The sequence below is a fragment of the Enoplosus armatus genome, chromosome 4 (genome assembly GCF_043641665.1).
Source record: "Enoplosus armatus isolate fEnoArm2 chromosome 4, fEnoArm2.hap1, whole genome shotgun sequence".
Taxonomy (NCBI): Eukaryota; Metazoa; Chordata; class Actinopteri; order Centrarchiformes; family Enoplosidae; genus Enoplosus; species Enoplosus armatus.
Genome location: NC_092183.1, coordinates 24171939 through 24196847, shown reverse-complemented (window position 1 = coordinate 24196847; position 24909 = coordinate 24171939). Strand labels below are relative to the sequence as shown.

Here is a 24909-nt window from a genome sequence, read left to right as displayed (position 1 = left end):
TGTGCACATTCTATTTCTATCAACAACAAAAAAAAGGACCTGAAAAAGACAATCCCTGCTTGGTATTCTTGTTAAAAGTTTCTGAAAAGGCATCGACGATCAACGATTATGAAAACAAACCCAGCATCTGAGCCCAGCGCCCAGTGGGAGAGAGAGAGCAGGCTGGTTGCCCTCGTAGCAAAACGCTCCCCTGACAGCAACTACCAGCTGACTGAACCGACACTGACCTCCGCCTGCTGTACCTGTAACCTGACCGCTCTGCTGACACGTTTGTACATGGCTGTGACTCTTTGACTCTCGCAGGGATGCAAAAAAACAAACAAAAAAAAAAGGCTAATTCCTCATCACGCTGCGTGTAATATAGTCATTAAGGGCTCTTTTCTGGCTGGAACCTTTTTCATTCTGCTTGAAAAGGGGAAACAAAGCCGAAGCTGTCTGACCGGGCACGAGTCCAGGGACTTGCTGTCCCATGCTGCACTCATGTCATACAGGAAATGTGATTTGTTTTTTTGTTTTTTTTAAGTACATGAAAGTCCCACTCAAAAGTGAAAGTACTCTTTTTTTAACCTGGCAATTCAATTTTATTTATATAGCTCCAAATCACAACAGAAGTCATCTCATGACACGTTACAAATAGAGCAGGTCTAGACCGTACTCTTTTTGGCAACCCAAAAGTTGTCCCAGTGGCTTATGACCTATGAATGAATCTATAATGTCTTTAGTAATGTTTTAATAAAGCCATTAATTACGACATAGAAACCCTTTTTATAATATGCCTTATGAGACAAACTTTAGAAAGTGGCACCCAGCATTTTAATGTTGCAGCTAGTGGAGCTGGCGCTAATTCCAACTACTTTTTAAAAATATTTTATAAGCTGATCACACTGTTTTACACGTACAATCTTTATCTGAAAAGTAACGAGTAACTCCAGATGAAGATGAGCTGAATGTAATGGAGCAGAAAGTACAGCATTTCCCCCTGAAATAAAAGTGTAGAGGTATAAGGTAGGATAAAATACAATTGCACTAATATTGCAAAGTTAAAATGACATATACTATGACAGGAGGATTGGCTCCGTATGGCATACTCCATGTCATACATGTGACATGAATGCAGCATCAGGGCTCTACTCAGATGGCCGTGGTCTGATTCCAGTTGTTGCCAAGCAGCAGATTTACTTACGAACTGTGAAGCTTTTCTTGGGTTTTTTTTTTTTTTTTTGTTGTGCTGAGCAGCTGCTCTCTTCACTGAATGTTCCATTTCTTTCTTTCTTTCTTTTGTCATTTTCCTTGGTAAGGTGTTACGTAGTACATTTTGTTTTTCTTTCAAGTGAGAGAAATGAATTGTGAGATTTTAAAGTATAAATTTAGCATAATATATTGATTTGTAGTGTGTAATTATAGCTACCTTTTTTGCTCTGAGCATTTTGTTCCGTTTTTGTAGTAGCAGCAGCAGCAGCTTCAGAGCAACGTGCGGCCATTCCTGTAAATATCGCTGCTTTACATCACATGTAGCTCTACTTGTAGTTGTTGTTTTGTAAGAATTTGTATTGAGACCAAACTCATGTTGTCATGTTCTGTGTCATTGTTCCGTGGTGTTGTCTCACTCGTGCCTTTTTAATGTTGCTTCAGACAACATTCAAAAGACAACTGTTAGTCCATTTCTATCCATTCAAGCTATAATTTTTTTTTTTTGTACATGTGCATACATTTGTTACTGTATATGGTCATTGTGATTTACTGCAGATAGGACAATTTTTTACAGTAGAACAATGAAAATTAGGATTGATATTTTTCCAGAAGTCCCTCAGTAATGCTAATCTCTACCAGTGTGTGTATTTAAATCCTGCCTACAAGGTCGGATCACTGTGTGTGATCCCACCCTGGATGTATTTCAGCATAATTCCTGAGCCAAAGAGATGCTGAAAAATCCAATGAACCCTGGTGTTTGATTTGATTTTTTTTTTTTTTTTTTGTATGGGGGTTTTAACGATGACAAGCCATTTCTTCAAAGCCACCTCTTTCAGGAAAGAACTTTAAACAAAAGGAGATATTTTCAGTGCTTTTTATAACAATTTCACCAGGGTGGGTTTTTGAAGACTGATGCTAATATTTTTAGACTAAAGCCATTGATGACTATTCTATTTTTAGTTGGAGCCACCGAGCAGACTTTATTTTAACAGGAGGCTGCTCGCTCAGACTTTCATTATTTGCAAACCAGATTTGACAAGTCTCAACAATCGGTTATCATTAAGTTCATCCACAGTGGCGCCGCCAGAATGTACGCACAAGTGTACTTTTGCCAGAGTGGAAAGACTTGAACCTCCATTTAGAGCCTGGTGCCCCATCTTGGAACAGCTGGTTATTAGTCATCCTTTTACTGGGCTCCTATTGACTAATGGGTACTGAATTAGAAGTTTGTCACTGTGTGAACACACACACACACACACTGCCATTTTGTATCATATTTGTGCAATGCGGCCTATTTGATTTCCATATGCTGTCATAGATGAACATGTTAAAACAGTCTGCTCTTGTGGTTGTAACAGAAATACTCCAAACCCCTCATGTAGCACGATCACCTTCTCCACAATCCAAATGTACGCTCAGTGTTTTGCCAAAGTATGACGACATGCGCAGGTTTTGAGGTTCGAAGGTTGGGCCGAAGGTTCGATTGACAAAACTTGTCACCATTAGCATCCATTGAAACTGATTGCAAGCTGACTACACCTGTGTTTTGATACTTACAAACTAGTATCTTTGGGGGGGGTAGTATCTTCAACTCTACTGTGCTGGAGGTTTTGACAGACCAGAAACTCTGCTGGAAAATCAGAAACCTGTAAATAACATTTTTTCAAAGACCCTCCTTACAAACGCTGTAGTTTTTGTCTTGTGTGTCGAACCCAACGTGTCCTGCATCAGTCTAAAGTGTGATGTGTTTTTGTTGTTTTTTTTTTTTTATTATTTCAAACTTTCTCAAACATACAAAATGTATTGTTGTCCCCTGGTGTATAATAAATGCTGGATCGGCTTTAATTTTGTACAAAAAAAAAAAGAAGTAGAAATTAAAGAGATTTTATTTAACAGAAACAGAACATTTGTGTGGATGATTGACTCATGAAACAAAGCAGGTCTGCAGCGACTTTACAGCGAGGTCAATGGAGCCATTTCCTCCCTTTGCATTTTTAGTGAGAGGTGGAAAGTATCTCGCAAATGTAAGCTTGCAAGGAGGGTACAGTTCAAATGAAGGAATTGATCTGTAAAGAGCAGTAACCAATCACACTTGACGTCTGTCGTATTGTGAATAAATGTCATTTTACAGCTTTTTTCTTTTTTTTTACTCATAACCCTGAAATAACATTCCAGTCACATTGCATCGCCTGTATTCATCTGGATCTTTTTTTTTTTAGCCACATTGTGGAAGCAATAGTGAACTGTATTTGGACTGACTCCATGAGGAGTGGGAGGTGGTAAGTTTCCTCACGCTGCAACTGATGATTTGACATGGTCTTGTGTTTTGACTTAGGTATACACTGTAGAACTGACAAAAAATGAACTTAAGACTTCACAAAATCATTTCGGGCATTTTTTTCCCCCCGTTTTCTGTGCTAGTGCTGATGTAGAATTTGGAAACGTGATGAAGAGCGATGCAAAACTCAGAACCTGTGCTTTTTAAGTGAACTTCCTTAATCTGGCCCTCTCCATCTTCACCCACTGTGCGATGAGGTCTGCTTCTGTCTTCCTGGCGCTGATTACTGACACTGGATCAGCATCATTAGTCCCTCTGCGTTAAAAACAAAACAACAACGGGGGAAATGTCAGACTCGATTTTTGCTCTGTTTAGTTTCGGATGACTCTCCAGGGGTCAGCTTGCTGTACCTCAGATCCAGATGATGGGCTCCTCCAGATATGTTGATGGCTATAAGTGATGAGCTCAAGGACTTGCGCACCTAAAACAGAAGAGAGCTGACTGACTGAAAGTGGCGACTTCACGGTTCACTGACGTGCACTTGCTTGGTTTCATCTCTTACCCCTCCATTAGCCCATGGGTCCAGATCTCCATTGGAGAAAATAATGTTGCTGGCTGTGGAGAGAGCTGAACACAAGGGGGGGTGGGAGCTCATTAGAAACAACAACACTGGTGAAGATGTGGGATTTTAAAATATGAAATGCTAATAACAAAAACTCACCACAGAGTGCCTCCATGATCTGGTTTATGTTTTCTTAAATTATATCTATTTATTGACCCTCACTGAAAAATCCAGAATCTATGAATCTAAACATATTATCATGTTCATTTAAAAGTTTTAAACTGCTGGACACAAGATGTCTCCTACTTCACTAATAGGTGCATTCTCAGTGCCTGTGACCTGGAGGCTTCAAGTATCACACTGGTGTGAGTTGCATACTGGACCATGATTGGCTCTAAAACTGAGATTCACGGTGAGGCATTCAAAAGGGGACTCCCATTGCTGGAGTGTCTACTAGTATTTGGTGCTCACCGTCACCCCAGAACTGAGTTTTGAGCCAGTCTGGTCGTGGAACCACGGCCCAGCGTTTGGAGCAGTACAGCTCGCGGTCCCTCTCGGTGAAGGCCATAGGGGGAAACATGTCAGTCACGTTGTTGCTCTCGTAGCACAGGTCGATCTCTGTGCACGCCTGCAACCGGAACAGAAGTAGGGGGGAGTGTTATTTAAGTCTTTTACATAGCAAAACCTTTCCGTTCTAATGGATAACGGTGTATAATTTGTCCATTTTCAGTCACTCCATTACAAAATGTCTGTGGACATTCATCTCTTTCATCCAGGCAGAACATCATCAAGTCAAAATGAAACTATCCCCTGTACGGAAGTTGTAGGTTTCCTGTTCAGAAGACACCAAAAGGGAGGTGTGAGGTGGCTCATGGAGAGCTTATACAGGGTAATTATACAGTATAATATGTATAAAATGTATATTGTACATATCCAGTACATGTCTACCTGTATTTGTACCAAGACTATTGGTACTGCTATCAACCATAGACTGTATATAAAGATGGACAACATGATGGTTTCCTGAAAGTGAAGCCTAAACGTCTTGAGCGCCCCCTGGTGGCTGACTGCAGTATAGGTCATAAGCCCCATGTCAGCAGATGGAACATGGGCCAAACTAAAAAAAAATCAAAGTACATGTCAAATAAATTTTTCCTCTGCGACCGTGGCTCCCCCCCCCCCCCCCCCGATCACCACTGCGCAGACTGTGGCTCCAAATGACGTCACCAGAGAGTTTGGCTTCATTTTTGTACAGTGGGAGGAAGTGGAGACGCGTCGGCCATCTTTATGTACAGTCTATGGTATCAACTGACAAATCCAACACCCCCCCCCCCCCAACAAGTCTTCAGTTGACTGATACCAACCCGAAAGTGTCATTTACTGCCATTTGGATCAGATTACATGAAAATACTGCATGCTGTGCTATGTGTCGGTGGCTGTTGGGAGTACCTGGTAGTCCCAGGCCAGGCTGTCAAAGCCCAGTCCACAGCCGGTGGGATCAGCACACTCCAAATACAGATTGTACAGGTCAAAACAGGCCAGCTCCCCCGTAGAGTTGTACACAATCCCTGCAGGATAGGATCGTGCACCATCAACCACTGACAGGAGTTACAGACTTCGAATCGAGGTTACTGAAATGTCTTGATATGGAAGTGTCTTATGTGTCAATCAGCTGTGATGGAGATCAGGTAGATACAGTATCAGTATCATTACTGCACAACCTCAGTATTATATTTCTATTCAGTTTTATTCTATTTTTCTATTTTACATTTTGCACAATGTATGTTTTTGACTTAGATTCTCTTTTTCTAATTTACTCGTGCGATTTCCTTTTGTACATTTGTCCAGCTGTTGAGCGTTGTCGGATGAGAACAAGAACTTCACTGCCAACGACTGCTTCGCTCAAAGAGATTAACTTAATTTCTGCCATCAGTGTGGGCATGGGTGAATGTTAAATGGACTTCACTTATATAGCGCCTTTCAACCTTCACGGTTCCCAAAGCGCTTTACGGATTAGGCCTCATTCACACACACACACGTGTGAGCTGGCTGAGCTGCCCACGCAAAGTGCTGGCCTCCATCGGGAGAAACGGTTCCTCATTTTGTGTCTGATTTTCTAATTCTAAACTGCTTGCAACGTTTCAGTGTCTATTTCCTTTACCTGCAGTGTTCCTGAGGTTGGTGAGCAGGTCAGATCCACTCAGCATGGTTTCACAGGCCACCTGAAAAAAGACAGACAAGTCATGTGATACATCACCGTCACTGTCAAACTTCGGTCTCTAGTTAAAACATATCTGGAACACATCTGTTCGTTGATACCCATGGATACACTTATATTTATGTTAGATATTTACGGTTTTATTCCTATGTATGTAATATCTTTTTCTTTGTCATTCATTTATTTCATTTCCATTTGTTATTTCAGAACTACTTTAAAATGCTTTTATTTGCATCTTCATGTAAAGTGTATTTCTCCTTGTTGAACTGACAGTATCACTATGTACTACAGTTACCCATACAGGACCCATTTTCCCACCCTGGATAATAACATTAACTTTGAAGGGGGGGGGGGGGCAGTAACAATATCAATATTTCTATACAGATATTTCTTGTTACTTATACTAATATATCTGCAAATAGCTCATCAATATTGATATATGCTGATACACATCTGGGCGATTCATCGATGGGACTATTTTACTTGGTTGATGTAGCTGCAAACGTGTAGCCCCTATTTGAGGTCCACAACTGTTCAACGGAAACTGCTAGTTTTGTTTGCATGTTGTACAAGTTGGGCTGGCTGATTATAGAAAGTACAGAATCGATAGGTTTCTGTTCCGTTTTCAGAATAACTTCAGTGCATGTGATTTTTGCTCACTCGTGCATGGCATTTTAGAATACTAATTTGCAGTAAATACAAAAAAAAAAAAATACATCTGTACATCCTCCCTCAGACTGTGTACCTTGACAGGGTTGGCGGGCATTTTGCCCATGAAGTGAGTGCTGTAGGGGTAATCCAGCATGGCCATCAGAGTGAAGGCGTTCCTCAGCAGGCCATTCAGTTGGTGGATGTCCTGAGCAGATGATGGAGGCTTACACAGGGAGAACTCTGACTGGATGCGACTGTAATCTGGTAACATCAACAATAATGGGCTTACATTCCTTATTCTGAGTTACTACATCTCCATGGTAATTCTATTCATTTCCTTCCAGCCTTAAAGAGGACCTATTATGCTTTTCCTTATTTTCATATATATATATAATGTTAAAGTGTCGGATATTCATACTAAACGTTGCCAAAGTTGCCAAATAATGAGGTAAACGTATGTAAAAGTAATCCCTGTGAGCCAACAGCTCAGGCTTCACACTGCTCTGAACGCTCCGTTTCAGTTTTTTTTAACCGCCGTGTCTATCTGATGTCAGACAGGCCCAGATGTCCTTATATGGTATCTATGCTCCAGGCACAGACCAGATGTTTATGTTTAAGTCAGCGTTGCTTAGTAACATTTAAGGTTTACAGTTTGCCTTTGTAAATTCTTCCAAAGATTTCCGGAACTTTGGCCGGCCAATCAGAAGAAAGTGGGCTTTTAGGGAGGGGGGCCTTAAAGAGACAGGAGCTCAAACAGCTTGTTTCAGACAGAGGGTGAACTGAGGGGCTGCATGAAGGGCCAGGAGGAGATTAACCAGGACTTTTTTGAACTGTCAATCATGCAAAGCTGCTCTAGTGGAATCACAAAATGAAAATATAGAGCTGGAAATGCGCATTAGAGGTCCCCTTTAAAACAGGTCTCCAAGGTCGGGAGAAGTTCTTGACATTAAACAAACATCAATATTTGTTTTTTTTTTAGGCTTAGCAACACAACACAGTCCCCATATTTCTATTCATTCATACATAAAATTAAGGCCATCTTCTCTTCAGGAAGAACATTAGATTTACCTTGTAGTTCAGCTAATTCTTTCAGCTGATGGAAAGCTCCTCTCACAGCATCTCTGCATTCAGGGGCAACACTCTCAAAATCCTTTCAAAGAGAAACCATGCATGCACGTGTGTGTAAACTTGCTATAAACATACCAATTCAATACACTTAAGTGTTTCAGCTCTAACAGTTTTAGGGCAAAGCTTTTTTAGATTAGGTTCGTCTGTTTGAATCACAAGGTGGGTGACAACAAGGAGAAGATCATCCACACACTTACTGCTGTAACATCTCTGAAAAACTGCCTGGAGTCTCCCAGCCCAGCAGTGGACAGTATGGGGGCGCTGGCAGCCAGAGCTCCGGCCACAATGTTGGGATACTTGAGTCTCATATAGACCGACAGCATTCCACCATAACTGCAGGAAAAGATGAGACAGCCAAACAGGAAATACTCCAGGGTGAGCAAATAATACTGAGAATTTGTATCTCTTGTTTTTATTTTAGTCTTGTGTCAGGTCTGGATTAAGATGAATTGAGGAATAACTGGGCTAGCGCCAATTTGCCCAACTATAATCCGATATCTGAATAAAAAAAAAAACTTGTCCGTGAGCCATTTCATACTTCATAACTGTGAAAGCACAAGTACAAAAACGGCTCACATCACCTTCTGAAATATGACACCGCAGCTCTTATTCAATCTCGAACCCATCGGCTATCGTGCGACAATGATTTGAATCCAGCTACATTTTTAAAAGGCTAATAAAAAGCCTACAGATTCTGCATTCAAATGCGGATATCCGTTTATTTTCTCAATTCAACGTGGATGTGTTTGAAGGATTATGGTACATTGAACATTTCAGAATAGCTGCAGTTACAAGTTTGGCTTGTGTGGGATCACGTTACACTATGATGTGTGCAAAATCTACAGGTGATTAAGGCAAAATGACTATCAAGTTGAACCAACACCTCTCCACAAAAACTGGACATTAGAACCTTCATGAAGGCAGAATTTACTGCAGGACTGTTGGACTGCATTTTAGCCAGGTGGACCTAATAACTGGACACTGAGGCTGTATTCGGAACTGCCTACGACATACTACCAACAAATGCAGTATGCTGTACATACTGTTTTTCACAGTTTTTCAACAGTCAAACTGATTTGTTTTGCAGTATGCCCGGCCAGGCATAGCCAGTTTCCGGTTTGGAAAGCAGAAGTAATAATCATGCAGGTAATATGGCCCTGCCTTACGAAAGTCAGTGTTTTTTACATACTGCATACTACATGCTACATTATACAAGTATAGTAGGCGGTTTCCAATACAGTACATCAAGCATCACTTCCTGATTGTGCATTTAAAATTCATATGTGCACCATGAAGAAACCAGTCACTTACCAAAGTGATTTCCTTTGGTTTATGTGTAAAATTTGATTCCACATTAGTGAGGGAGATTTGAAACTAAAAATCAAGTTTATTACTTATGAGGAGATAATTTTTTCCCAAAAGGAAAGTCACACAAGTCAAGTAAACAATCAGTGTGGGACTCATCAGTTATAGAAGATATAAAAACTTCTGAGGAGCTCAACAACACTAAGATAGCGTCGGCCATGTGGATCCTACCTGCCACCGAACACGATGACGGGACAGTCTGTGGCTGCCAGCTGCTGTTTCAGCTCAGTGATCATGACAGCATAGTCTGCGAGGGCCTGCTCCACTGTCAGCAGGCCAATCTGAGGGATGTCGAAGGAGTCTTTGCCGAACGGCCGCGATCTGCCATAGTACCTCTATGAGAGGGAGAGGAGGACGAAGGTGTTTCACGCTTGATAAGACGTTCAAAACAAATGCAGGAAGTGTCAAAGCTCCAGTGAAGGACATCATGCAATTCTTAAAAATGCAAAAGGTTTCATTCTTAAAAAAAAAAAAAAAATCTTCTCAACTCAACTCTCAAACTAAATTTAAGACCAAGTTCACCAAAATAAATGTTTTACCTTTCTTTCAGAAATAAACAATAAACATTTTTTTTTTATTTAACAAAAGAACTCAAAACTTTTCAAATGTAAAGTGTTGTGTGTTGTGTCTAAAGCACTGGTTCCCAACCTGGGGGTCCAGACCCCCCCATCAGGGGTCGCCAAAGCTCCATGGCAGGGTTGTGAGCCCTCTTGATTTTAAGGGTGGAAGAATTTTTATATTTATAGAATATAATATACATTCATTTAATTAATTTCTCTGAGGAAAATGTAAGTTTATATCTGTATTTACTTAACATAAAGCCAGGCTTCTTGGACTATTAAAACGTATGTATGATGGTGAAATTAAAGGAGAATCATAATACGGACGTAGAATTGTGTTCCTACTAGTATAAGGATCGTTTGATACATTGCAACATCCACAGGAAATAGTCTCTTCAAAACTTTATACAAACTGCTAGTTTTACACAAACTTCCTGCAGGTATTACGTTCACTATTTAGGTTCATTGTGCAGTTTATTGTTCTGTGCTGTTATCTTATAAATACCTTATCTCTTCTTTCCCTCTAATATTTTACATTACATACATTTGAGGATGAATCCTACAGGTTTTCCCCCCCATGTGTTATCTGTTTTCTGGTTACTTTTCTCTTTATATACGTTATTTTACAGTATCATTAGAATGCTTGATATACACCTGTATGAAAAAAAATGATAAATCGTAATATATACATTTTAAGGCCACTATTTTAAGTATATAGTAAGTATAAAGTATAAAGAAAATAGAGATTCCCTAAAAGCCACACAATTATTTGTATTTTCACAGCTCAACCAGCTGACTAGATTTGGTAATAGTGGTTGGTTTTCTTGTTCAAGTGGCCAAACTGCATTGGAAAAAAAAAAAGTGAGTGACAATCAGCTGACAGTATGAGTCAAACTTTAACCATGCATTTCCCATTTCCCTATGTCACATGATCTGCAAATTCTACTGGCCTTTGTTCGGTCAACAATCGCTTCGACAAATGCCGTTCACATTTAGCTGCTCTATTTCATGATTTGCGCCCACTGTCTCCTCACATGTTCAGCAAATATGACCAAGGCTCTCTGCTGGGCGGCTAACTCAGTGATGAATCCAGAGTTGATCGCAAACTCCCAGATGTCTCCCTCGTTGCCAGTGTAGAAGAAAATAGGACCAGAGCCCGTCTTCCAGTATTTATCTAAAAAAGGAGAGGGGGGAGAAAAAAAAATAGAACAACAATGAGTCATTTGCTCATACGTTCTACATTTAAAAACGGGGGACTGGTCTCACCTGTGATCAGGTAACGTTGACTGAATGTCCCGTTCCCCATGCTATTGAAGTTGAAGTGGTCCAGAGTCTGACTGAAGTACTTCTCTGTGAACTCCGGCTCTGCCTGGAGCCCATGATGTTTTCTTGACTATAAAAAAAATGAATGCAACTGTACAGCATACATTATTACTGAAATTGACACAGCAGAGCTTGAAAATGGAGAGGAAAGCAGGAATTTAATTTGCTGTCTTGAATTGCATTCTCACTGGAAGTGCAGGGACGTATCATCAGAATCAGAATCTGAAATACTTTATTGATCCACGGGGGCGAAATTGTACAGTACTGGTGCTCCCATTCAAGATTAGAAAGTAGCATAAATTTAGAGCTAAAGTATGTACGAAATATAAAAATAAGAAATACAAAATAAAAGTCAGTACTTAAAAAAAGTTCTGAGTTAAATATAAAAATAAGGAGAAAAAGTATGAAAAAGAAACAAAACGAGAGCGACTGTAACAGGCTGCATGCACGGTCGGCGCATGCGCACACACAATCATAATAACGTCAAATCAAACTATTCAAAAAAAAAACTGGAAATGTATTAATACCTTCTAATTAGAAAACACACATACAATGACAGAACGCACTTTAAGTCCTGTGTTTAAAGCGAAATCTCCGTTGTTCGATTCGGTGTTTCGGTTTAACGGGTGACCCTGCTAACTGGCGACTTTCTGTTTTCAACAAATCCTTTAAACGACAAGCAACGTTCAAAACGCGACCGCGTGTTAGCATGCGACACGTTTCCCTCAAACAACACTCGGCGTGTTTTGATGAAAAAACTAAACCAAGAGGCTTTTACGAGGACAGCTAGCGTCACGCGTCCTCGTAACTACGACAACACCTGACGCATTCGGCTGAAAGTCGCCAGTTAACAGGGTCGCGCGTTAAACACCCGGCTTTCACCTGACGCACCATTTAAACAGTATTTACATTACTAACACATACACGTTCACATGGGGTTCACCCTTGCACCCACTTCAAACATACAACACATTTTCACAAGGTTTATTTAAATAAACTAAAAGTATCGCTCCGTTGGTCACTTTCACGCCGAATATGAGAAATGTGTGGAGAGTTTCAAGTCACTTTTTGTCACGCGTGTTACCACTGAACCGACAATGACTTTTGATGAATGAATTTGAATGGCGTTTTCTCCAAAGCAGAACAGGGGTTAAGTTACCAGAAAAACAAAAACAAAGAAAAACAAACCCCGACGAACATTGAAAACTAAAAAACGTTACCTGAAAATAGCTGTGTGGCAGACCGTGCAGCGGCTCAGCAGGAAACAAGGATACCGTTACCGCGAGGAAAGCTAATATCCTACTCATGTTCCAAAGCTAACGTCGCAAAAACAACACTGCAATACTGCCTTTTCGCACGAGTCACATGACTTGTGCTGTGACCAATGCTGCGTTTAAGTGCGTCTCGGAAAAATCTAGCATTCTGGTTTTTTAGTATGCTAAGCTGTTGAAATAATACAGCAGAGAGGTGAAAATACAAAAATACTACAATATAATGTACTGAGAATGCCACACAAGGACATATACTGTATTTCACAACTTTTCAGAGGCAAACACTGGACTCTTACTATATTTAGGCCTAATTGACAGCTCTAGATATGTACATTTTATGTATACATAGTATAAAGATAATATATATATATATATATATATATATATATATATATATATATATACAGTATATATATATATGTGTGTGTGTGTGTGTGTGTGTGTGTGTGTTTGAATGCAGGACTTTTACTTGTTTTACTTTTTACTTTGTTGTACTGCTGCTTTTACTTGGATAAGAATTTTGAAAACCCCCTCCACCACTGGTTGTCAGGCTGTACTGCAATTATCCTGGGAGTTTGGGTGGGGCCACACGGGGGTTGTAGTACTGTACATTAACAACACAACCTGTGCAGCAGGTTGACCCAGCAGGCTAAGTATGAACGACTGTGACTTCTGGAAAGTTAGAGTAGTTTTCCCTCTTGACTTCCTTCTATCTTGCATGGTGAGGTCAAATGTCACTCCGAATAGATCTCATTCAAAACTTCAGCAACTCTATCACGTAAACCTAAGAGAGTAACTACAGCTTCCTACAGTGTGTTAATATTTATATAATATCAAAAAAACAGCAATGTAGTGGGGAGGTTACCACACAGGACGACAAGAGTGTCAGAAATTCGGGACAGTTTTCTCAAATTTTCTGTGATTTACAGTTTAAGTGACATGTTTATGTGTATGATTGCAGCAAATCCCAAGCATCAAACAAGAAAATCACGTTCCAAACCAGTACACGAGATAGAATCTTTCCTCATGGGGTTATAAGGTCAAACGGGTTTAATTCTATCCTGTGTGACTCATGTATGTTGTAATTGTCATACGTACGTGCCACATTGGCTGGTGAATTCCACCTGTGTGGCTCCTATCTAGGGAATGTGGAAGACTTCCTTGTAGCAGCAGGGTGGAGACTCCCGAGTGGGCCTGTTTCGCCTCCTCTCACTTCCCTGTTGGCACAGTGAGGAAGGCAGCAGGCGCCGAGGCAGGCAGAGACTGAACTCTCATTCAGGAGACAAAGGTAAGCAGTCTAAATGTAGAGGATTTTTGGAGTCTTCTCCAATAAACTGCTCAGCTTGTATGAACGGAGCTGAGCAACATGCGCAGACAGACGCTGGGTAAGGTACAAGGAAGTATTCCCGACAAATTGAGCTGAATGTTACTGATTAACATCAGTAACAGTTTCTCTTTTCTTTTTCATTTTTTAAAAAATATTTATGTATTCTTCTTTCTGAATTTTCATTCATTCTAGATAGTTAACAGGTAAGCTCTGGCGTAGGAATTTGTGTATGCATTTGTCTCCATCCTACATATCCTTCACTCTACCTTACCCCCCTCCTCCGTCCATCCAATCTCCCTCTCATCTCTCACTTACCTCCTTTCTTTGAGGGATTTTTTTTTCCACCATTTGTCAAGCTGTTTCATTTTTCAATTCATACTTAATTTATAACCTTATTCCCCTCCATCGCTAACTCTCTCTTAACCCTAACCCTAACCCATTTTACTTTCTATTCCACTATGTTTATTAGATAGCAACAGTCACAAGGTAATTTGCAAATTAAATGTTTCATCCACAAAAAAATCACCTTATAAAATACGATGCGTGGTTATATGATTAAACTACAACAGTAGATACACTTACTGAATTAACTCCAGCGGTAATGTTAAAATGTTGCTTACATGCTAATACGCCATCAATAATAATTCAACAACACGAAATATAACGAAATAATACTAGGTACTATTCTGAATAATACTTTCATTTTACTTTTTTACTATAGTAAGATTATGAAAGCAAGACTTTTACTGGTACTGGAGATTTTTCTTTTTTTTAATTCTGGTACTTTTACTTAAGTCATGTATGCTGAATACTGATTTTCTGAGCAATTCTATCTGCTACACACAAGCTCTGATAGATGTGTATTGCTGCATATAGTGATCAGATCGTGTGTGTGTCTATCAGCCTGATTTGGTACCTATATTTGTCAAAACTCTCAAAAAATGACACTTACGGTTGGCCAACTTTTACATATACCATGTTAAGAAATGCATACATTACACATACACACGTGATTTACATTTTTAGTTCATTTCATTTGTGTAAAATCCTTCACATCCCCTTATCCGATTACCAACTCATCTGATACATCTACATTTATGACACACACATATGGAGCAGGAAAGAGGTACATCAGGAAATCATATACAGCAATAAGGAGGATTCGCTGCCACAGTGACGAGTGCAGAGGATGAAGATGCACGGAGAGTGCCTACAAACGGAATCAGCGCGGCTGTGTTCTTGTTGCTTGCACCCTCCATGATGCACAAAAAAAAGCAGCGTAACATCCGGTCAAATGTTCAAATCCAATGCAAACGAATAGGCTCAAACTATCCAAATTATACGTGAGACATGTCAGAAGGTGTGTGTTCACCTCTGTTTCTGAAACAACTTGAGAGACCTTTGGGGCTCTCTTAAATTCGAGAGCATTTTGAGGACGTAAGGACTTTGATAAATAGTTTTTATTCTCAAGTTTGTGAGTAAAAGTGAAGGATTTTCAACGTTATCTTTCACTTCAGTCCAAAATGTTACCATTACCGGTTTTGATAAACGTGGGCCCAGACATGAAAATCATTTCATCTTCCCCGGTTTAGGACAACGCTCAAAAAAGAACCTCCACTGTTGTATATTTATGACTGTTGCCCTATATTTTTGCTCCCCCCCCCGTCGCTGCCGTCCAGGATGCTTTACACTGAGTTACTGCGGTTGTGGAATGAGGCGGTGCAGGCGGTGGACGCGAGGGACTGGCAGGGGGCCCTGGCCAAACTTGAGGAGATCAGCGAGCCCACGTCTCGCACTCTGTTCAACGCTGCCTCGGCTCACCTGGCTCTTGGGAAGCTGGACTTGGCCCTGAAGGTCCGTGTGTTGGGTTGCATGATGGGGGTTTTTGGAGTCACTACTGTGAAGTGATTCAAACTCTAAGACATGAGAGGCCATGGCTTATTATATACTTTATAAATGGTTAATAAATCATTTACTTGTGCTTTATAGATCAGTTAGAGGTCATTCATAACTTGCCATAGCTCTTTGGTTTATCAGCAAGACCACTTCAATTGACTATTTGACCTCTTCTGGAAAACTATTGCTGAACATCTGGTTAATTTATATAAAACCTATCAAGATTTACAGCTGCAGACTTGACGGATTCTTGGAAGAGCAACTGTTTCTCAGAATAGTCCATAGCTGCAGTCCTGTTGATTAATTCAAAGGCTGAAAAGGCAAAGCAAGCGTCAGCAAGAGGTAAACCAAAAATCCAAGCTTCATGATGCCCCTTTTGGATGTTCAGGGGACTTCACAGCCACTACTGTCGTGTTTGTTGGTAATGTTAGATAGATCATCTTGCAACTGGAATGTAAAAGCAAATTGTAGTACTTCCATCTGTTTGTGTCCAACCTGAACTTGTCCCCCCCCCCCCTCTGCAATGGCCAGGCTTTAGACCACACCATTGCCAAGGATGAACGTCTTGCTGTCGGCTTCTTCCAGAGAGCGGCAGTGATGATGCAGATTGACAGGTAGGAGGCAGCAGACCTGCAGTCGACGCTACGTCGAAGACAAACTTTACTACCGTGACGCCATGTTTTAGAATGACACAGACAATGGCGACGTCTTTAATACAACTGACAATAGAAAATCCAGGGAAATTAAGGGGAAATCATCCTATAATTTCTACTCGTGACCACAGTGGCTGCTGTCCCGGGGGGGGGGGATTGTTTCAGAAAGTCTGAGGACTTCATTGGATAGATCATGGAGAAATAGTTTGACATTTTGGGAAATGTGCTTATTTGACTTCTTGGTGAAAGTCAGATGAGTCATATTTTGTGTTGTTTACGTGAAGCTACTGCCAGCAGCTTGTCAGCCTAGCCTATAGCATAAAGACTGGAAACAGGGGGAAGCAGCTAGACTGGCTTTTGTACGAAACAAACAAACGCCTGTGGACAGAGCCGAAGTGTGAAAATGACACGTCGTGGTTTCATGGGGTTTATGTGTCGGACTATTTCTTGCCCGAGAACAAGCCGCTTTCTGGAGACTTCTCATCATCGCTTTGAAGTTGCCAGGTAACCAGAGGAGACTCACTGAAGTTACCGTGCCAGATGAGGAAACAGTCTGACTCATAACACCCCTTGTAAAAACCACGTTCGTTTTCTGTATAGAGCTTTCACAGCCCACGGTGCTGCGTTTTCATCCATTACCATACATCTCTCTGTCTCTTTGCCTGTTTTTTTTTTTGCATTGCTGTCGCTCCAGGTTGGAGGAGGCTCTGTCGGACTGTATCTGGGCACAGAAGCACATGAGAGGAAACATGGTCATTGACTACAGACAGCTGGGACTGCGATTCAAACTCTACAGCTGGCAGGTCTGACATTCAGCCTCATCACACACACACCTGCATTCACACAGGGCCAACGCCAGCCTTCAGCATGCTTCTTCTGACACAATACAATGTAATAAAAAAGGGAAATCCAATCCCACGAGGCCCCACCAGTACGGTTGAAATGTCACGCACACACCTGGGAGCTAACAAAGCCTCGTTGATGGAGGCCCGAAGAGGAGGTTGCGCAACCTCGCATATTTCTCACAGAACAGATAAGACGTGCTCCAGTTTCCCCCAGACAAATGCACCTGTGCTTGTAGCCAGTCAGCGGTGGCTGAACTATGGCTCAGTTCCAGCCAGGGTTCACACCACATCAGCAGACACAGTCAGCCTCACCCGCCTCTGATATGATGGTCATTTATGTACATGGATGTCGAGGGAATCCAATGGGCTGAAATGAATTGGAGCATGACGATGGTAATAATGACGATAATGTCGGGGCTCAAAGGCGAAAAAAAACAATAGTTTGCAGATTGTAGAATCAAAACAATGTTCCTTAATGGAATGACAGACAAGCTTTCCCTTTCTCTTGGAATGCCTCCATAAGTGACAAGCAGCTGTTTTGCTGCCGTCACAAGAAAGCAATTCCCCAGAACAGTATTTCAGGAATTAAAGGACAAATGAACAGTCTGAGCTGGAGCACTTAAATATATACATAAAGGACCCACATCACAACAACCATCATTAATTACCAAGGCACCCTGACAATTTCTGTGACACAATGCGAGGACAGAAAAAAAAAGGGATAAATAATGCATCCTGCTACATTCCTCTGACAGTGTTATTCTTCAAGGTGGAAAAAAAACTTGTGAAATTGGCACAGGTCTCTGGTTGTTTAAGTCACAGCTCCAACAGGAGCATCTAATGCCTCAGACGTGTCGCCCTGATGAATGCTCAAACAGTAATGCCGCTTTTCAGTCTTTGGAGCAGAAACGTCCTTGCTGATACTGTAGCTCCATCCTCCAGTGTCTCAAAACTTCAGTGCATGGGGAGTTTTTGTTCTAAAACCCCAGAAAGATGAGTTTGGAAAGACAAGTCATTATGGAATCATTGGCACTGGCCCCCGTACAGATTTTACTCATTGCCGTAAATGATTAGGTACGATTTCTATAAGCGGGTTTTTCACACAGCAGTAAAGATAATATGAATATGTATAACTGTGATACGTCCTCTAGGTGTTATACAATGCGGCAGCTGTATACTGTCGGATGGGCCAGTGGGAGCAGGCCAAGGAGGTCCTGCAATCAGCCTCCCAGGAGAGAGGAGGAGGCCGAGGGGGAAACATAGAGGTGGCTTTGGACGCCGTCCTGGTGAGTGTCAACAACTTTCAGAGCAGGGGACACGAGACAGACTTTGGAGACAAACTTTCAAAGTCAATTGTCCTTGCACTGTCTATGTTGTGTGTGTGTGTGTGTGTGTGTGTGTGTGTGTGTGTGTTTCCATTTCTACCATTGCCATCCCTGATGTCCTAACAAGTATAGAAAGATGACGATGATTCTGCAAGGTGAGGAAAGTTTGGCCTGTTCCTCAACTTCTACGACTTTAACTTCCTGGAAAACGCTGAAATATTGGCTGTGCGCCATTTGGCCATGCTGGTGTGTGTGAACCCATTTGCGAGTCAAAAAAGACCACAGCCACAACCCATGAGTGCCCCTCCACACACGCCACCTGTCGAGGGGTACGAGGCAGTATTATCTGCTCACCCCAGTGTTAATTGAATTGAGTTGTTCCAATCGTTCTGATCCACAGTCCAATCCAGAAGGTGGAACCTTATTGTTAGTGACTTGCAATGGTCAAAAGGAGTTATTTCAACCAAAATTATAATTCAATAATATTAGCTGTATAATTCAGTAATAGCTTTAAGTGCCATCCGTTTGCCATAAGATGTGGCTGATAGCTCTGAAGGAAATCTACTAGGTAGACCTTCAGTTCATATTTTTTCTCTAACGTCACGAATGAACCTTAAAGCTTGATTCAGTGTCATCGTTTCACATTTTTTAAAGGGTCCTGAAAAATGTTAAGCTGTGTTAAGCCCCAGCAACCTGTTTCAGCATAAATTACATCAAAGGGTCCATTTCAGCATGTCATTAAGATATAAGTTCAGTTTTACAGCTCTCCACGGCAAAAGGTTGGGCTGTGGTTGTTCAATGAAACTGTTTAACAACTGTTTCACAAAGCAAAATACAGTTTTTTTCAATTCAAAGCTGGCCCCAAAAGCTCAGAGCTGAAAAGGAAATTCATTGCTCCTCTCATGATTTTGAAATATGTTTTGACCATATACACTTTTATAACACTTTACTCTTGACTTGAACAACAGAGGGAAGATGTCCTGGATCCTCTCCTGGTACCTGAGGGTGTGGTGTTTCGTCCTCGGAAACAGGACGTGGAGCAGCTGCAGCAAAGAGACTTCCTGGGCAAAGCAAAGGTAGGGCGTCCCCGGGGTGAACGTTGCACTGAGGTGTACGGTAGAGGTGCTTGAATTAGTCCAAGAGATCAACAAATAATAGCGCCAAATTCAGAGTGGAAGTCACATCATGTTTTACTTTACACCTACTATGAAGCACGTTTGGAAGTTGTGGTAGCAGGGGCTTGATCATGGATTCCAATCCAGCCAAAGCAGGCCAGGTCAATTGGTTGTTGTTTACCCCAGGGCTACCACTGTGATGTACAATCAAAGGAAACCTAGAAATATCATAGAAATTTACATTTTTATTTGGTGGTGGAAAGGCTTTTCTGATATAACTAGTATCAAGCCAGCTGATGTAGGTTAGCCTAAGAATGATAGAACATAGATAAAGGTCAAGCAGCCGAGTGTCTACTCGTTGCTACGGTGAAAGTCGGATTTAAAGGCAGTTTAAGGTTTAGAGAACGGTGACGCCTCAGTAGATACACAGTAGAGCACAGCCTGATACCCACTGCAAGGCCTGATGATGGGTCAGAACCGTCATGTAACATGAATACTGGGCCCTCCGTAGTAATGCTTACCCAACCTTTCGTAAATCGGTTATTTGTTACCTGTTCATTCAACAAAATATGCTACCTTTGAAATAAGACACTAACCAATATTTGACATGGAAAAGAAACCACATCTGAAGTCACGTGTGTAGAATTCAGTATCAATGCACGATGCTCTCCTCGCAGGTGATTTCCTCCATGATTCCCAATGACGATTTTGGAGGCTTTGAACCTCTGAGGCTGCAGGTAAGAATGATGTCCAAATGTCCACAATGTCCAAAGATGTTGTTGTCTGTCACTCCCTTTGCTGATTCTCACTCCGTCGTCTCCACAGAAACCTGGTTTCTATGAGCCCAAGGTGGACGGAGCTCAGTGAGTATCATCACCAGTAAATACACAAGTATTATGGACACGTTCTGGTAAAACAGCGTTCGTAGACGCATGACTGATCTCGTCACTCTCTGTCAGGGATTCTCGATACATGCGCATGCGGATCCCTTACATGGCTCGGGGCCCGGGACAGCTGACCGTGCCGGGAGGGGCCGTGGTGTTTATATTCGGCGAGGAGGACAGGGATGGGATGGCAACTGTCATATATGACGGACAGGTGAGAGGAGAAAGAAGCTGAATCTATGATGATCCAAAGATGCTTATATGATTAGAAGTTTTAAAGCTGCATTGAGTCACTTTTTGGCAACATGGGGGGGGGGGGGGCAGAACAAGCTTAAAACATTGAAATGGTATTCACATGGGTGGCTCAAGTGGGGCACTGACTTATGCAGAGGTGGTATTAAGTATACACACATAAATTTAACATTTCTGTCTCTGCTACTCATGTCCACTTTAATTATCAGCATTTTTCAACAGTTTTCTCACATTTCTGTGTCTTAAATTTCAATTTAAAAGATAAATAGACCAACCAATAACCAAATGTAAAATAAAGCCTCTGTATTTTACACTTTACGTCCTCAAAAAGAAATTGTGCCTTCAAAAAAGTAGGCAACAAAATGAAAATCAATGAGCCTGTGTGGACGAAACATTATATTGACTAAATTGTGCAAAATTTCAGCAACAGCAAAACTATGGTCCCACCTCTGACCGGCCAGATGGCCAATCATAGTTTAGGATAATGTGTGTGGTGGCCACCCCCAAAGACCTTTTTGACATACCGCCAAAAAACAGACATTTTCAGATTGCAATTGCTTTATTTTATTAATTAATGTTACTGTTCCGTCATGTTTATTGTACATTTCATGTCCCCAAAATGGTGTTTCAAGGCCTTCGCCACTGCCAAACACATAATAAAGAAGTGAGCAATGCTAAATCCCTTTATCATACTTTAATCAAAATAGTTTTTCTTTGTCTAAAGGCTATAATTCACATTTTTATTTTTATGTATATTTTTTAAACAACGTATCAAATGGCAGTATGAAATCAGGTCATTGCCAATAGGTTTCCCTTCCTGAGTCAGCATCTTTTATGTTTCAGTGTCTGATGTTTAACCCTTTGTTTTCCCAGAGAGGACTTCTGCCGATGTCCCTGCTTGAATCTGCAGACGTCAAGCCGTCCAAAGGGAAAAGGGAGAATGTAATGTATTAGTCCGCATAATAATACACTTGCATGGCTTTGAGTTTGCATGCCCCCCCCACGACCCTGCAAAGGATAAGCGGTTACAGAAAATGGATGGATGGATTGCTTTGGGCAACATATTTCAACATGTTTCAGAAACGGTCTCTTTGTATGTAGAAATAGAGCTTTAATGGCAGCACTTCGCAGATTGCTCAAAATTAGACCCCCCCCCCTCCGAGTCCAGGCAGCAAAAACTGCTGTGTCAGGGAAAATACAAGCGAATGTCCTGCTATAGTCAGAGGGTAGAAGATCACTCAGCTCCATTCAACAAAAGATACAAGTTTCCTGTCTCGTCTCCTTCCGCAGAGAGTTCCCAGCGGGATCCCTCTCCCACCGGGACTCAAGCCACCCACTCGCCCAAAGGCCCAGGTCAGCCCCGCACCTCCTCCTCGGGGTAAAAATACACCACGGTTCTCCGCTTTCTCTAAAATCCCCTTGACCTCTCTCCGTCTTCTTTCCTTTGATCTGCACTTGTTATTCGTCTTATTATTATTATTATTATTATTATTATTATTCTAACAGATCATTCCAGGGTCAGAGTAATAATTTTTTTATGTGTACTGTCTGGCATTGTTGCATTGAAAGGAAAAGTACAGATGTCAGATTGTAGGTCTGCTAAAATGTTATTTTATGGGTCCCTAATTTCCTAATAATTTCTTAGGAAGTTTCTGTTCTGAGACAGTTCCAGCCTAGTTAGAACTGAATCTTTGCTCATTATTCACTGATTAACTTCTCCGTCTCCATCTACCTTTTTGCGTGGGGGGGTGGGTGGGTGTTCTGGCTTGTTTGTATTTCTTTAAACCAATTACAGTTGTCTTGGGCGCAACGGTGGCCTTTGCAAAGCGGTAACATGCAGATAATCGGCCACAAGCTGAAGTCAACGTGAGGCCGTGAATCTTTGTCCCTCGCCACTTGCGCTGAATCAGCTTTAGGAAAGGGTATTTAAAGGAGGAGGGGGGGGGTTGTAGTCTGCTTTAGAATCACAGTTGTGTTGTGTCTTTTTGCATCGTGGAACAGACACCGTACCTGTGCTGTGCTGTGCTTTCCCTGCAGTGCATTTCGCCTCAGACACTCCACCTCCGTCCTACACCACTGCCACGCACGCACCGCTGCCAGCCTCAGTGCCCCCCAAGTACACAGCCAACGCAGCCGCTGACCAGGTAATGCGCCCCCTCTGGAAAGCCGGATTCATGTGCGAGAGCATCCAGCTAATGACACACAAACACACACACACACACACACACACACACACACTCTCCTTATCTTTCTCCCTGATCTAAATATAGAAGGAGCGTGTGGACTTGTGTGGAGAAACTGCTTTGTAAGGTTGTAAGCTTAGCAGAGGGGAATGCTGATGTGTCCCAATTAAGTCACTATGACGCTCAGGGGAGGCAGAGGTTTGGATATAAATATTCTTTTGTGTCTCTGTATGCCACAGTGACCTGAAAAAAAAAAAAGAGTATTCTTATGTGAAATAACTAATGGACTTCCTGTTCCACAATTGCCGTGAAGTAAGAATTTCTCCCCGCCGCCAGGTTACTCAGGTTCAAATCGATGAGGAAAACCTGTCGCTTCTCGAAGAAAAGCGGCCAGAGACACATCATTTAGTCACTTTTAACAATTAGTTTAATCATTATGTACAGCACACGTACAGAGAACTAGTCTAACCCTTTAAATGTATTTCTGCTTCCTTGTTCCCCCAGCATCCTGGTGAAGCTCAGGGCGCAGAGGCGGGCTCCGTGGTGGTGAAGGTCCACTACACGTACACCGTGGCTGTGTCTGTCCCCCTGGACACGCCGTACCACGAACTGAGGGAACAAATCGCACAGAAACTGGGCCAGCCGGCGTCTCATCTGCGCCTCAGGTGACTGCAAGCCTGCACAACCCACTTTTTCCTGTTTCCTTGGATTTCAACGAGCGATGCTTCATTCAAAAAAAAAAAAAAAAAACGTCCACCGTCCACTCCGCCCTCCGAGACTGGGCCCAGTGTCCGATCTGAGACGTAGGACTCTGAGGCATGAGAGGAGTCCGTGAAAGCAGCAAGAAACAGGACCAGTCAATTAATCTAGTTTTCAAATTTTTTTCTATCCTCTACTTACCCATGTTGGCCCCCATGATGCTCGCAATTTCTCATTTAGCCCCCCCCCCCCCCCCATGTCCCTCTCTCATCAGGCATAAGCAGCATGGCTCCCGGGTGCTGATACCTCTAGGCGGGGAGGTGGAGTCGGTCCGCACCGTGCAGGAGGTGGCCGAGGCCGGCAGAGCCACCCTTTGGTGCCAGGTGAGGATTTAAACTCGCAACTGCACACTGTAACAGGGCTTGAAGTAGGCCGGTTGCAGAGGTGGGAGGGGGCAACTGCGACCCACCAGATTTCACCCCTACCATTATTAAACCTGTACTACTACATGAACCAGAGAAGAGCCAGATATACTATTGCATCTTCAACACACGCAATCGCAGTCACCCGCAGCACAACACAATTGGTACGCCATGCTAATAAATATGTTCCCTCATACTTTCAGACAGAAGATCCCCTGGCCAACCGTACCATCCTCTACCAGATGGTGGCGCTATATGACTATGCTGCTCAGGGCCCAGAGGACCTGGAGTTCAGCGAGGGAGACACCATCGACATCCTGGGTGAAGGTGAGGCCCCTGCAGGTCAACCTCGTACTTGTCCGCAGAATCAATCGTCGGTGCGCTTTCATTTGAAAGGTTCTCACGCCGCCTCGCCCTCTTTGCGTCTCGTCTCTCCCTTGCCCTCTTGTAGTTAACGAGGAGTGGCTGGAGGGACACTGCGCGGGACAAATCGGCATCTTCCCCAGCTGCTTCGCCTACAGGGAGAACGCCGACATCGCCCAGAGCCTGGAGTTATAGAAGCAGATGTGTTACTGCGCAGCCATCTTTAATAAACGGTGGCTGCTTACAGCCTCAGAACAACCACCCGCACTCAGTATTGACTTTATCAGGCTTTAAACATATTTTCTCTCTCATATGGTATCACCATGATTTTGCTATAGTGGCTCAGAGTATGTCTAAGGTACTGAAGGATATGTTTGTATTAAACCTGCTGTACTGTT

At 42.2% G+C, this 24909-nt stretch overlaps 2 protein-coding genes across 4 annotated transcripts; one reads left to right on the top strand and one right to left on the bottom strand.

Annotated features, from left to right (window-relative positions):
- Positions 1-3079: 3079 nt before the first annotated feature.
- On the bottom strand, positions 3080-12586 carry dpp7 (dipeptidyl-peptidase 7). 2 transcript variants are annotated; one of them, XM_070904118.1, is made up of 13 exons: positions 12497-12586; positions 11220-11346; positions 10988-11127; positions 9565-9728; positions 8226-8361; positions 7969-8050; positions 6995-7161; positions 6193-6253; positions 5481-5599; positions 4503-4659; positions 4032-4096; positions 3880-3950; positions 3080-3784 (listed from the first exon to the last, which is right to left on the bottom strand). In XM_070904118.1, exons 1-13 carry the CDS (start codon positions 12581-12583, stop codon positions 3673-3675), a joined length of 1488 nt encoding a protein of 495 aa, XP_070760219.1. In that variant the 5' UTR covers positions 12584-12586; the 3' UTR covers positions 3080-3672. The 2 variants fall into 2 exon arrangements, with proteins under 2 accessions (XP_070760219.1, XP_070760220.1); XM_070904119.1 differs by having other exon boundaries at positions 11220-11341; positions 12492-12583.
- Positions 12587-13725: 1139 nt separating this feature from the next.
- Positions 13726-24909, top strand: noxa1 (NADPH oxidase activator 1). 2 transcript variants are annotated; one of them, XM_070904160.1, is made up of 16 exons: positions 13726-13835; positions 15554-15728; positions 16302-16384; positions 17118-17226; positions 18420-18554; positions 19562-19669; positions 20386-20445; positions 20534-20571; positions 20668-20806; positions 21718-21786; positions 22135-22222; positions 22882-22988; positions 23532-23692; positions 24001-24109; positions 24352-24475; positions 24600-24909. In XM_070904160.1, exons 2-16 carry the CDS (start codon positions 15555-15557, stop codon positions 24704-24706), a joined length of 1611 nt encoding a protein of 536 aa, XP_070760261.1. In that variant the 5' UTR covers positions 13726-13835; position 15554; the 3' UTR covers positions 24707-24909. The 2 variants fall into 2 exon arrangements, with proteins under 2 accessions (XP_070760261.1, XP_070760262.1); XM_070904161.1 differs by lacking the exon at positions 21718-21786.